This window comes from Numenius arquata, chromosome 9 (assembly GCF_964106895.1).
Source record: "Numenius arquata chromosome 9, bNumArq3.hap1.1, whole genome shotgun sequence".
Taxonomy (NCBI): domain Eukaryota; kingdom Metazoa; phylum Chordata; class Aves; order Charadriiformes; family Scolopacidae; genus Numenius; species Numenius arquata.
Window position 1 is genome coordinate 28,449,794 of NC_133584.1, and position 14,296 is coordinate 28,464,089.

At 54.1% G+C, this 14,296-nt stretch overlaps 1 protein-coding gene across 4 annotated transcripts in view; it reads left to right on the forward strand.

Moving 5' to 3' along the window:
* The window catches only part of IGF2BP2 (insulin like growth factor 2 mRNA binding protein 2), a 30,682-nt gene extending 21,615 nt beyond the window's left edge, over positions 1-9,067 (forward strand). For 2 of the 4 annotated variants that reach the window (XM_074152960.1, XM_074152961.1), the window contains 8 exons: positions 180-302; positions 574-709; positions 917-1,045; positions 3,953-4,069; positions 4,367-4,441; positions 4,709-4,840; positions 5,136-5,249; positions 7,469-9,067. In XM_074152960.1, coding sequence (XP_074009061.1) covers positions 180-302; positions 574-709; positions 917-1,045; positions 3,953-4,069; positions 4,367-4,441; positions 4,709-4,840; positions 5,136-5,249; positions 7,469-7,564 — 922 coding nt within the window. In that variant the 3' untranslated portion in view covers positions 7,565-9,067. Of the gene's footprint in view, positions 1-179; positions 303-573; positions 710-916; positions 1,046-1,946; positions 1,971-3,718; positions 3,788-3,952; positions 4,070-4,366; positions 4,442-4,708; positions 4,841-5,135; positions 5,250-7,468 lie in introns of all 4 variants that reach the window. The other 2 variants (XM_074152958.1, XM_074152959.1) reach the window with 2 other exon arrangements.
* Positions 9,068-14,296: the final 5,229 nt, after the last annotated feature.

Consider the following 14,296-nt stretch of genomic DNA (forward strand, 5'->3'; position numbering starts at 1 on the left):
GAAATGTAGATGTGCCATTGGGCTTGGGAAGTTCCTGACTTCCCGTTCCCCAGAAGCTGAGGAGATACAGTGCTGGGAAACTGGTGGTTCTTCTGCTCTTTCAGACATTAGTGCCCATTGCTGAAAACTGGTTTCCTGGCCAGAAGGACCATTAGATTTTATTTTTTAATCCATTTCAGAACAGAAGAGATTCCCTTGAAAATCCTAGCACACAACAGTCTGGTGGGGAGGTTGATTGGCAAGGAGGGCCGCAACCTCAAGAAGATCGAGCAGGACACGGGCACGAAGATCACCATCTCCCCGTAAGTCCTGGTGAACGCCAAGCCACCCCCCTCCATCCAACACGGTACGGGCAGCGCTGGAGCCAGAAAAAAGAGCAGTTGCGTCCTCCCATACATTTTCCCCATGCCAGGTGGACATCCTGTCCAAGGTGGATGGTGGCATTGGGCAGGGAGAGGGCACATGGTTCCACATGGTCTCAGGGGGAACCCTCCTCTTTGATCTGAGTTTTCCTTGGGTTTTTTTGACTTGGAAGAAAACGTAACTGTGTCTCTGGTTTTATCTGTGGTCTAGTTTGCAGGATTTAACCATTTATAACCCCGAGCGGACCATCACCGTGAAGGGCAGCACGGAGGCGTGCTCCAATGCCGAAGTGGAGATCATGAAGAAGTTGCGAGAAGCCTACGAGAATGACGTGGTGGCCGTCAATGTAAGCTTCCAACCCCCCTGCCTGGGACACCCCTGCTTCAAAGCCACTGCTGAGGTGGCCAGAAGAAAACTGGGGGGGGGGGGGAGGGTGTTGCTGATCTGTTATGACAAGGATTGGCCCTCACCCATCATGTCCACACTATGTGGTGAGAACTCCAAAAACCCCACTCTGCCTTTTACATGTTTCTCCGTGTCTTTGCTTCCCCAGCAACAAGCCAACCTGATCCCTGGACTGAACCTCAGTGCTTTGGGCATCTTCTCAACGGGACTGTCCATGCTCCCATCCACCCCGGGGGCCCGAGGGGCTGCGGCAGCTGCCCCCTACCACCCATTTGCAGTAAGTGCATGAGGTTTTGGGGTGTGGGGGGTGAGTTCTTGAGGGCAGAGCGGTCTCTAGACTCTCCTGCTGTAGCTCTTGGGTTTGGGTGAACAGCATAGCTATAGGAGCCATCTCATGGGGAGCCTTGAACAAGAGCTCTGACTCTTGGTTGTTTGGGGAAGGTGCTCATCACAGCAGCGGAGTGGAGAAGACAGTGAATGAACATCGCTGGTCCCTCCTTGGATGTAGCTCCCCGGGAAGATCAGTCGCATCCCTGTGATGTGCTGAGCTTGGTTTCACCTGTGCTTAAGGACTGGCCGTGTCCCAAGGGTGCTGCTCTCTGCAGGTGGCTTTGGGCAACCTGTGCTGATGCCAGTGTGGAAAAACCATGTAGATGGTCTTCAGTCCTGACCCCAGACCCATCACTGGGTTGTGATGGTGTGGACTCGGTTGTCCCCTGCGGGTCTGGTCCCGGTGGCCACATGAACCCCCCAGCATCACCGCAGGGCGTGGGGACCACGGTGTGAAAGGGAACGAGCAGCGCGCCCGGTGCAGCCATCAGCCTCCATCCCTGCCCTGGCACCCCAAAGGTCGTTCCTGCTGGGAGCCGATCTTCACCTGGTCTCGTGGGCGAGGGTTTTCCTCTTTCTTGGGGCACTGTGGCGGCTGTGACCTGGGGCAAAGCAAGCCTGGAGGAACCAGGGAGGTTGCAGGTGGACAGGGACAGTCCAGCGTTGGGAAGACACGCCAGCCAAAGTGCTGATGGAGAAGGTCCATCTCCAACCCAGTAGCACCTGCAGAGCACCCTTAGGGCGGCCGGGCTCTTGCGGTTCTGCCTCCGTTAGTCCCTGAACACCTCTGCCACGACTGGCGCGCGGGTTAATTTACTTGTGCTGTTTTCTTTTCCTGGCGACGCCAGCAGCAGAGCGGTCGGAGGAGAACGGTGAGTGCCAGGCTGGCAGTGCGGAGGGGCGGATGAGTGCGATGGGTGTGGTGGCCCCCGGAGGGCACCGAGGGGGTCGGTCGGTCAGTCCGTCTGTCTGTCTGTGCGCCCGCCGCCCAGGGGAGGGTGCTCTGCCTGCGCCGGCCCCCCTTCCTCGGGGGAGCGTCGGCTTGAGCGTTGGTTGGTGTGATGGAGAGGAGCCGGGCAGCTCTTATCCCAAAGGATGCGTTTGATGTGGGCTCCTTCACCCCAAAGCTTTGTGGGGCCTTTTTCAAGCCACCCTGGCGAGGCCAAGAGGAGCAATGGCTTCTACTGTCGTTTTTTATAATAAAACGAGGAGCAGGCAAAAATAGAAAAAACCCAAACTAATAGGAAACCAGCTTGGCTCCGCGGCAGCTCCTTCCCCCCAAGTACTTTGTGTTTCACACCTCAGAGTGGTCATTTCTGACCATCCTCAGCAGGACCTGGGGCCGGTGGCTGTAGCTTCAGCTCTGGAGCTGAGACCTGGCGAGGATGGAGGATGAGGAAGGAGCCTCCTGGTGAACTGGGGGAACTGGGGAGGTGCAGTGCCCACCCTGGCTGCGAGAACTGGCTGGGCAGGAGAGGACTCCACCATAAGAAGTTCCACCTAAACATGAGGAGGAACTTCTTTGCTGTGAGGGTGGCAGAGCCCTGGAAGAGGCTGCCCAGAGAAGTGGTGGAGTCTCCTTCTCTGGAGACATTCAGAACCCGCCTGGACACGTTCCTGTGCAACCTGCTCTGGGTGGACCTGCTCTGGCAGGGGGTTGGAGGAGATGATCTCCAGAGGTCCCTTCCAACCCCATGTGATTCTGTGACTCATTGGTGTAGGAGACATGGAGCAGCCCATGGCCAGAAGTAGAGGGTGGACATGGGGAGCATGAGCTTGGTGCGAGGAGGAGCACAAAACCTTGGTGTGGTGGGCTTAAATTGGGGGCTGGGAGTAGTGTCTGCTGTGGGCAGGGGAGCTGGGTCTGCTCCTCCTCCACCTCAGAAATGGTGCTTTGCAGGTGGCATCTGGTTGCACTTGTTGGAATCCAGAGCAGGAGAGAGTTGTGTTTACTGCTGAGAGAAGTGTCTGATGTATTTGAGAGACAGAAGCGTTGAAGAGGAGTTGGGTTGAGTTGGGTTGGGTTGAGTCGAGCTGGTTTGGGGTGCTGGCACATACCCCTTGCTTTTGGCTGCTTGCACCCCGTCCCCAGCCCGGATGTTGGGAGAACATCTTCTTCAGCCTTTGCTTTTTCTTCTCTTGGAACTGGAGAAGGGAAATGGTGATGGAAATCGGAGCCAAACCAGATGTTTTGCTCAGTTCTCACCAAACCCCCACCTTCTCCACAGGGGACCAGTGGTGGTTACAGCATGGTTTTGGCTCTCCAGGGTTGCGGCTGCTCTGAAAGGCCTTAGGGGCTGGTTTTCTGCTACAAACACTGGCAGGACACAGCTGGAAAGATAGCAGTGGTGAGGGACTGGGGGTAACTGGGAGCCCCCATCGGCCTCCCAGCCCCATTGCGCTGTGCTGCAGGCACAGGATTGGGGCTGCAGCTCACCCCGAAGCACCCTCGGGTGCCCCTGTGCTCTCTGGAGGGGGGATTCAGGGGCTGAAGGGTTGTCCCCGTGTCCTTGGCAGGCTCACGGTGGTGGGCACGCTGCTCCGCATCGGGCTGGGGGTGGCCGGGAAGGGGCTGGCAGGTTGGGGCTGTCGCTGACCCCCGTTTTCTCTCCCACTGTAGAGCTCCTCGGCGTATCTCTCGGGTCTGTACGGAGCGTCCCCAGCCGGAGCCTTCCCCCATCAGCACCCCGTAAGTGCCTGACACCCTCCTCCATGAGATCTTCGCTCCAGCACCTCGGGTGGGTGGGCACGGGGCCGGAACGGGCAACCAGTGCCCTGGGATGCTGGCAGGGGGGCAGCCTTGTCCCTTGTCCAGCTGCTCCCCTGACCCTCTCGCTCTTCCCTGTCCTCGCAGCTGCCGGAGCAGGAGGTTGTGAACCTGTTCATCCCGACGCAGGCGGTGGGGGCCATCATTGGGAAGAAGGGGCAGCACATCCGGCAGCTGGCGCGGTTTGCGGGTGCCTCCATCAAGGTGAGGAGGGGGCTGTGGGGCCCGTCCGGTGCTTCGTGCCTCAGTTTCCCCCTCCTACTGCCAAGGGCAGCGAAGGGGGGTCCTCGGGGAGCGGTTTTGCTCCCCAAATTAGTAGAAGGCCGGTCCTGCAACACCCCGGTTATCACCCCTGCTTGGGTGGGAGGGGATGCTCCTGCATGGGGGGGATATCCCTGCGCGGGGGGGCGATATCCGTGCACGGGGGGGTCGTCCCACACAGGGGAGGTCTTGCCAAAGCGGGGGCAAAATTAATGCTCCTCCTCCCCCATCCCCCCGCAGATCGCCCCAGCAGAAGGTCCCGACGCCAGCGAGCGGATGGTCATCATCACGGGGCCGCCCGAGGCTCAGTTCAAGGTGCACTGGGCACGGGGTGGGGGCTGTGGCTGGCGGGGGGGTCACACACTAAGGGACAAGTCGAGAGCATCCATTTGGTGGCCGTAGCGCTGCCAGCCTGGGTTTGCCTCCCTGAGTGCCAGGGGAGCTCTTTGCTCCGTGGTACCGTGGTTTTGATGCTGCTGGCCATTGGGACATCATCACCCTCCGGGACAGCGGGGGGGCACAGCGGGTGCTGCCATGATGGCTGCCCCCCCCGGTTTTACTTCCCTTCCGTCTCCTCCCCAGGCCCAGGGGCGAATATTTGGGAAGCTGAAAGAGGAAAACTTCTTTAACCCGAAAGAAGAAGTGAAGCTTGAAGCCCACATCAAGGTGCCTTCCTTCGCTGCCGGCCGCGTGATAGGCAAAGGTGGCAAGACGGTAGGTGGGGGGGTGCAGAGATGTCCCCCCCTTTCCTCCCCCCCCCCTTCCCAGCCCAGGGGCTGCAGAGCTGGGCATCACCCATCACCCCTGCCCGCCCCAGGGGGGCAAAGCCCGGGGGTTTGGTGGTCACAGCAACATCTTGACCCCAACCCCCATGTCCTGGTGGTGGTTCTCATTGGGTGGTGACCATCCCAAGGTGGGGGGACAGGGTGTGACTGGGGTGACACCAGCAAGGGGAGGGTTTTGGCTCTCCCCCAACAAAACCCACCCGGGGCTCTCTCCTTTGCTCCAGGTGAACGAACTGCAGAACTTAACGAGTGCAGAAGTGATTGTGCCACGAGACCAAACCCCAGATGAGAACGAGGAGGTCATCGTTAAAATCATTGGCCATTTCTTTGCCAGTCAGGTGAGGGTTGGCCATGGCTTTTCCCACGTTCCTGGCCGGTTTCATCCACCAAGGAAAGCCGCTGGGATGATCAGCAGCCCCGAGCCCTGAGCATCCTGCCGCTCTCTGATGGTTCCTGTGCCCCCAGGACACGCTTAAGGTGTTTGGGCAGCTCTGCCAGGCTGTGCTCGCACTAAAAATAGGGATTGGGTTAAATTATTCATAGATTCATAGATTGGTCCAGGCCGGAAGGGACCTCCAAAGGTCATCTAGTCCGACCTCCCCGCAGTCAGCAGGGACACCCCCAACTAGACCAGGTTGCCCAGGGCCTCGTTGAGCTTCACCTTGAATATCTCAAGGGAAGGGGCCTCAACCACCTCCCTGGGCAACCTGTTCCAGTGTTCCACCACCCTCATGGTAAAGAACTTGTTCCTAATATCCAATCTAAATCTCCCCTTCTCCAGCTTAAAACCATTGCCCCTCGTCCTGTCGCTGCAGGCCTTTGGAAACAGACCCTCCCCAGCCTTCCTGTAGGCCCCCCTCAGGTACTGGAAGGCCGCTATGAGGTCTCCCCGGAGCCTCCTCTTCTCCAGGCTGAACAACCCCAGCTCCCTCAGCCTGTCCTCATAGCAGAGGTGCTCCAGCCCCCTGATCATTTTGGTGGCCCTCCTCTGGACCCGCTCCATCAGGTCCATGTCCTTTCTATATTGAGGGCTCCAGACCTGCACACAGTGCTCCAGGTGAGGTCTCACCAGAGCAGAGTAAAGTGGCAGAATCACCTCTCTGGATCTGCTGGCAACACTTCTTTTGATGCAGCCCAGGATGTGATTGGCCTTCTGGGCTGCGAGAGCACATTGCCTGCTCATGTCCAGCTTCTCGTCCATCAGCACCCCCAAGTCCCTTTCCTCAGGGCTGCTTTCTAATACCTCATCCCCCAGGCTGTATTTATACTGAAGATTGTTTCTTCCCAGGTGCAGAATCCTGCACTTGCTTTTGTTGAACCTCATGAGGTTCATCTGGGCCCACCTCTCCAGCCTGTCCAGGTCCCTCTGAATGACATCCCGTCCCTCTGGTATATCGACAACACCACACAGCTTGGTGTCATCTGCAAACTTGCTGATGGTGCTCTCAATCCCTCTGTCAATTAGCTAAAATATATATCTTAGATGCCATGCGGAGTGGCACCCAGGGATGAATCGGCTCCTCCCTGGGTTCGGTGCCGGCAGGGAGCTCCCGGGTACCACAACCTCGGCTCCTGACAGCTGGAGTGGGATGGTGGCCCCCACAGAATTGCGGCTCCCGAGGAGCGATGGGGGAAGCAGAAGTTCAAGCCCTGCTGCGCTCCTCTTCGGGGTGGGGCAGAGCAGAGCGGCTCTTTCTTTAGCCCGGCCTTAATTATGCCCACGCCGAACCACGTACATGTCCCTTCATTAAAAGCCAGGAGGGCAGCGAGCACCTAGGAGTCCTGGTGGACAATAGGATGACCATGAGCCAGCAATGTGCCCTTGTGTCAAGGGCCAAGTGCCCTTGTGTGGCCAAGAAGGCCAATGGCATCCTGGGGTGCATCAGGAAGAGTGTGGCCAGCAGGTGGAGGGAGGTCATCCTCCCCCTCTGCTCTGCCCTGGTGCCCCATCTAAGTGCCCCATCTGGAGCACTGGGTCCAGTTCTGGGCTCCACAGTTCAAGAAGGACAGGGAACTGCTGGAGAGGGGACAGCAGAGGGCTACAAAGATGATCAAGGGAAAGGCTGAGGGACTTGGGTCTTTTTAGTCTGGAGAAGAGAAGGCTGAGGGGGGATCTGATCAACGCCTATAAATACTTAAAGGGTGGGTGTCAGGAGGATGGGGCCAGTCTTTTTTCAGTGATGCCCAGGGACAGGACAAGAGGAAATGGGCACCAACTTGAATATAAGAAGTTCCACCTAAACATGAGGAGGAACTTCTTTGCTGTGAGGGTGGCAGAGCCCTGGAAGAGGCTGCCCAGGGAGGTGGTGGAGTCTCCATCTCTGGAGACTTTCCAAACCCACCTGGACACGTTCCTGTGCAACCTGCTCTGGGTGGCCCTGCTCTGGCAGGGGGTTGGACTAGATGGTCTCCAGAGGTCCCTTCCAACCCCGTATCATTCTGTGATTCTGTGAGATACTCAGTTGCGGTGCTGGGTGGGGGGTGGGGTGAGGTGGGAAATCCATGGGGTGCCACCCCCTGACCCCTGTTTCTTTCCTTTCCACCCCCACCCTTCAAGACTGCACAGCGCAAGATCAGGGAGATCGTCCAGCAGGTGAAGCAGCAGGAGCAGAAACACGCTCAGGGAGCCCCGGCCTCGCAGCACAGCAAGTGAGGCTCCCGCCGTGCCGGCCAGCACCGCCCCATGAATGTAACCCCGCCGCCGGACACCCCCCCCCCAGCAGGTCAGGGGAGCAAACCAAAGACACCCCCCCGAACCCCCTTCCCCGCCGCCGGGGCGCTGCCGAGGTGCGCAGCCGAGGGGTATGGGGAGGGCTCTCTCCATCCCGCAGCCTCCCCCTTACTCCGTCGCCTCCCGACGCTATCCCTTTAGTTGGACTAACATAGGCAAGAGAGAGAGAGAGATGTTTCTGGATTTTTGGATTTTTTTTAGGTTTTTTTTTTTTTCTTTTTTGATTTTCTTTTGATTTTCTTTTGATTTTCTTTTGATTTTCTTTTTCTTTTTGATTTCCTAAAAGCCACCCCTTTCATCCAGGCACGGCTGGAGGAGCTTACCCGCCGTTGGGGGGGGGGGGCTGCGGCGCACAGCCCAGCTCTCACCAGTTTGTTTTTTTTTTTTTTTTTTAGAATTAATATATCGATAACAAAACTAACGCCGATTTTTAAGTTTTGTAAGAACGTTTGGTGGTGTTTTTTTTTTTTTTTTTTAATTCTTTTTTAAGTTCAGAGGGGTCGGGGGGGGTGGGGGGTGGATGGAGGGATGTTTGTTTTTAGCAAAAGCCGGCTTTTCTAGACGTTTTAAGGAAAGGAGCTAGTCCATTGGTTCTCTAACGCCCAGTAGAGCAGAGATGTAGGATTGCCAGCGGGGGGGGGGGGGGGAAATAATAATTAAAAAGAGTGTTAAAAAAGCCATTTCTTAAGGGCTTTGAGAAGAGCAGTGCCTGTATGAGCCAACGGAAGGGATACCGTCTCCTAAAAGAGGAATCTCTCTTTCACACGCCCTTTCCTCTTTGCTTCAGAGTCCAAAACTGGGGGTTGCATCTGTTCTGTGTATCCCCCCCCCTCCCCGCCGGGGTCCCTCTGTCCCCTCTCTCTCCCCGTCACCGTGCGGCACAGCCCTTGCTCGGCACTCAAATCCCCGGAAAACCACCACCGGCAAGCGCCAGCTTTTGGGCAGGGATTTTTTGGGGGAAAGATCCCCGTTGTTGGGAGAGGAGAGGGCAAACAGGGGCGAAGAGGAGAGGGAAACCGGATCGAGACGAGGTTGTCGGCCCAGGGCTGGGGGAAAAAACAAAAAAAAACAAAAAAAAAAAACCAAAACCAACCCGACGAGGAAAATTGTTTTTAAAAATGAAAAAAAAAAACAAACCCCAACCGACACACGCATAACACACACAAAAACTACCTCAGGTTTTCGTACCTCAGCACCTTGCGCTTGTGTTTCCCTTTTAGAGATTTTTGTATGCCTTGTAAAACTGATAGTTGGAGCATTTTTTTTTTTATTTTTTTAATAAAAAAAAAAAACCGAGTTGGAAAACGATCTCGACCAAGTGCGAGGCGGGAGAAGGAAAACCATCCCACGTGTCCCGGAGCTCTTCCGTAGTCTCCTTCTGCTAGCTGAGAGCCAGTGGCCATTCCTTCGGAGAAAGCTTGAGAAATGTTTAAAAAAGAAAAAAAAAAAATAGGAAAAAGAAAACAAAACAAACAAACAAAAAACCAACCCAAAGATTAAAAAATAAAAAGGAAAAAAACCAAACCAACCAGCAGCCGAGGACAGGGAAGAGGAGGGCTGGGAGCCGCCGGCTGCGTGTGCCGGGGTGAGGTGCCGGTGCCGGTGCCGGAGCCACGGGCTGCGACACCACGGTTTTTCCTCAGTAGCGAAGTGTTCTGTGAAAACCAACCAACCACCCACCGACAACAACAACAACGACAACAACAACAAAACAAAGACAAATATATCCAGCTGACAAGAGCCTGAGCTTGGTATCCGTTGCTTTCTTTCCAGCGCCTTGCGTTGGCGATGGCCAAGCTGAGCATGGGAGGGGATTGCCCCGTGGCCCCCTCGTGGCCACCCCATGGCCAGAGCGGCGCTGTTGGGGGAAGAAGGGGCAGATGGGGGTGGGAGGGCTGTGTGTGTAGAGGTTTGGGGTTTTTTTGGGGGTATGGTGGGTTGGTTTTTGCCAGGTGTGGCTTTACCCAGTCACTTGGGGAGGAGTTGCCATCACCAACTCTGGGGCGGGTGGAAGGACACCACCACCCCCCCCACAGGGAAAGGACCAAGATGGGGCTTGGGTGTCCCTTGTGGGACAGGTGGTGGGGCAGGTGTCACGAGGGAGGGGAGCTGATGGATGCCACCATGATGGAATCCCCCTTCCAGCATGGTCCCCAGAGCTGTGCTGCTTCCTTCCCACCCTGTCGGGCATCGGGGACACAGTGCCACTGGAGAGGTGGCCCCGCCCTGGGGAGGGCAGGCTCTGGTGCCACTGTGTAACACCTCAAAGGATGTCACTTGTCACGCCTACATATTTTGGGAATCATAGAATGATCAGAGTTGGAGGGGACTTTGAAGACCATCCATTTCCACCCCCTGCCCTGGGCAGGGACACCTCCCACCAGACCAGGTTGCTCCAAGCCCCCTCCAACCTGGCCTTGAACCCCTCCAGGGATGGGGCAGCCACAGCTTCTCTGGGCAACCTGGGCCAGGCTCTCACCACCCTCACAGCAAAGAAGTTCTTCCCCAGATCTCATCTCAATCTCCCCTCTTTCAGTGTCAAACCCTTCCCCCTCCTCCTATGGCTCCCCTCCCTGATCCAGAGTCCCTCCCCAGCTTTCCTGGAGCCCCTTTAGGGACTGGAAGGGGCTCTAAGGTCTCCCTGGAGCCTTCTCTTCTCCAGGCTGAACCCCCCCCAACTCTCTCAGCCTGGGAAGGCACAGAGAGGGGGAAAAAATAAATCCCCTCCCTGCCTGTAGCGTGAGCAATCCCCAAAAGAGCACCAGTTTTCATGTTTGCTGTGTCCCCCGCCCCAGCTTCATCCCCAGCCCCAGGTGGCAAGGAATGACCCTGCTTCTGGTAGACCTGTGGTCACCGGCCATGTAAGGCCAAGTCCGAGCCAGCCTCGGGGGCTGAGCCCCCCACGTCTTTCCTGTGACAAGGACCACGCCACAGGGCAGATGGCAGCGTCACAAGCGTGCAAAGCCAGATGATGAGCATGTGTGTCCCCACCCCCGAGGGCAGCAGGGCATCGCTCTGGCCGTGGTACAGGCTGCACACACGTGTCTGCCCCCCCGCCAGCGCGGGAAAGTGCGAGCTCGTCACCGCCGAAAGGTCATTTACTAACGAGACGCGAAGCCCAGCTCCCGCACACAACTGTTGATGCAAAGCACAGGAGTTAACAAGCTCTTTCTCCCCGTGGGGTGGTCTCAGAGCGCCTTGTCGGGGCACAAGGACCCCAGCCCGGGAGGTGACCATGTAGGCAGAGGGGACACTGACTGGTACACCTACAGTTTCCCCACCACCTCGTACACGGAGGTTTTCAGCAGCCACAAGCACTTCAAAGTGACCGGCAGCAGGCGTCCCCTGACACGGTGTACCCCACAGAAGGGCTTTTAGGTTGTGACAAGGAGGGGGAAGGCACCAGGTAAGGTGTTCACAGCAGCATCGCCCTGTTCCTTCCATCTAACGGCCGAGCCCCCTCCACTTAAGGGGGATGTGATGTACCAGGAGGACCCGGGCAGTGTCCTTACACCACTGCCCCTCTGCAGGGGTTGTTTTCTTCTTGTTTCTTTTCCCCCAGAAAGAAAAATTCTGCTTTTGTCACCAGCAAATTGCAGGCTCAGCCTCAAAACCGCATCCCCCAAAGAAGTGAAGCAAAGGAGAAAGGATACTTCAAGCATTCGGCTGCTGGGTCCCCGCGTTAATTAACGGCTAAAATCTTCCAAGCCTTCAGGGATCCAGGGAAGATTAAGTATATCCCGTAAGGACAAAACACGGCCGTTTGGAATGGTTCTCCCGCTGGAGAATCTGCTCTCATTTTGTGACGGATTAAGCTAATCTGTTTGAAAGCAAAGACCCGCACCCCAGATCAACCACCACATCCGCTCTCCCCGGAGAGCAGCCCTCTCGGGCGAGGAGCAGCACCCGCAACGACAGAGGGGATGGCCCCAAAATCACTGTCTTTTCCCCCAAAGCTGAGGAGAGGAGATAGAGCGTCTCAGGTCAGCAATCACCTCACATTGTGGTACCGAGGCCGTTACAGAAACAACCTGAATCGGTTATTTATACAAACATTCAAACACGTGGCTTCCAAACCATTTTTCCTCTGCGATGGTAAATGAAAGACCTGAAATCCCACTCCGGCTCGGGAGTGAAAACTAGAGGGAAAAAAAATAACAAAAGAAAGGGGGAAACACCATGTTTATACTCCTCTAGCTCGGTCTGACGCCTGGAGGAGCACCTGCGGCACAGAGGCAATAATCTCCTGCTTCCTTGTTACCGGGATTCTCGCTGCCAAACAACACCCTGATTGTCCCTTCGGGATTCTATGACAGCTTAGAGGCTTTTGTGCTCCGATACTCATCCTGGATATCCTCAGGATGCTCATCTTATTCCTCACAGACTGTAAGTGAGCTAAAGACCACATTGATATGTCAAAGCTTTTTTCAATTAAAAAAAAAAATCACTCTCATTACCAGGCAAAGTTTCATTCCAGTAAGGCTCTTTATATAATTTAAATATTTATTTTAATAAAAAGTAATAAATACTTATCTTTTCACATTAGATGATAATTCCCTGGAGACAGAAAAAAAAAAAAACGACAAACTAACCCCAGTGACGGGGGGTCGTGCTGCAAATCAAAAGATGGTAAATGCTTTCTTTCGATGGTCATCACAAATCCAGTTTTAGGAACCAAGTAGATCGTAGATATTCCAGAAACAGAAGGAAACTCTCTTTGAGGAAGCTGTAGCTCAGCACATTGTTGTTGGGAAGAAAAGTCCAGGTAACGCCACTGTCACCACCACCACAGATGAGTCCCGTTTGTCCACGACGTGGCCACGTGCGCTGTGAGGTACGAGTGTCCCTCTCAACGATGGAAGTTCTCAGCATTTGCTCTTAACCGTTCCCTTGGCCAGGTCACATCCATCTTTCTGGCTTGCACTTCAGGTGAATTAGCTTATTTCAAAGAGAGTTACTGTCTCCAAAACAGGGGGAAAAAAACCTAATCTTAACCACTACTCCTTAACCTAAAGAGGAAAATTTGTGTGCCTGCTGCAGTTTCAAATAAGTTAAAAATACTTATCTTTTCACCTAAAGTAACTCCCAGGAGACAGAAAAAAAAACCAAACGACCCCAACTACGGGGTGTTGTGTTGCAAATCAAAAGACGGTAAATGCTTTCTTTTGATGGTCGTCACAAATCCAGTTTCAGGAACGAAGTAGATCGTAGATATTCCAAAAACAGACGAAAACTCTCTTTGAGGAAGAGTTAACTTCGAGGAGAGTTACTGTCTCCAAAATAGGGGGCGGGGGGGAACCCAATCTTAACCACTACTTCTTAACCCTAAAGAAGAAAATTTGTGTGCCTGCTGCAGTTTCAAATAAGTTAATAATACTTATCTTTTTACCTAAGAAAACTCCCTGGAGACAGAAAAAAACCCAAACAACCCCAACTGTGGGGGGTCGTGCTGCAAATCAAAAGATGGTAAATGCTTTCTTTTGATGCTCATCACAAATCCAGTTTCAGGAACCAAGCAGATCATAGATATTCCAAAAACAGAAGAAAACTCTCTTTGAGGAAGAGTTAATTTCGACGAAAATTACTGTCTCCAAAACAAGGTGGGGGGAACCCCAAACAATCTTAACCACTACTCCTTAACCTAAAGAGAAAAATTTGTGTGCCTGCAGCAGTTTCAAATAAGTTAATAATACTTAACTTTTCACCTAAGAAAATTCCATGGAGACAGAAAAAAAACCCCACCAAACAACCCCCAGCTACCACGGGCTGTGCTGCAAATCAAAAGACGGTAAATGCTTTCTTTCGATGCTCATCACAAATCCAGTTTCAAGAACCAAGCAGATCATAGGTATTTGAGAAACAGAAGAAAACTCTGAGGAAGCTGTAGCTCAGCACATTGTTGTTGGGAAGAAAAGTCCAGGTAACGCCACTGTCGCCGCCACCACCACAGATGAGTCCCGTTTGTCCATGACGTGGCCACATGCGCTGTGAGGTACGAGTGTCTCTGTCAACGATGGAAGTTCTCAGCATTTGCTCTTAACCGTTCCCTTGGCCAGGTCACATCCATGTTTCTGGCTTGCACTTCAAGTGAATTAGCTTATTTCAAAGGAGTTACTGTCTCCAAAATAGGGGGTAGAACCCCAAACAATCTTAACCACTACTCCTTAACCTAAAGAGAAAAATTTGTGTGCCTGCAGCAGTTTCAAATAAGTTAAAAATACTTATCTTTTTTTCACCTAAGAAAACTCCCTGGAGACAGAAAAAAAACCACAAACCAACCCCAGCGACGGGGGGTCGTGCTGCAAATCAAAAGACGGTAAATGCTTTCTTTCGATGGTCTTCACAAATCCAGTTTTAGGAACCAAGCAGATTGTAGATATTCCAGAAACAGAAGGAAACTCTCTTTGAGGAAGCTGTAGCTCAGCACATTGTTGTTGGGAAGAAAAGTCCAGGTAACGCCACTGTCGCCGCCGCCACAGATGAGTCCCGTTTGTCCATGACGTGGCCACGTGCGCTGTGAGGTACAAGTGTCTCTGTCAACGATGGAAGTTCGCAGCATTTGCTCTTAACCGTTCCCTTGGCCAGGTCACATCCATGTTTCTGGCTTGCACTTCAGGTGAATTAGCTTATTTCAAAGGAGTTACTGTCTCCAAA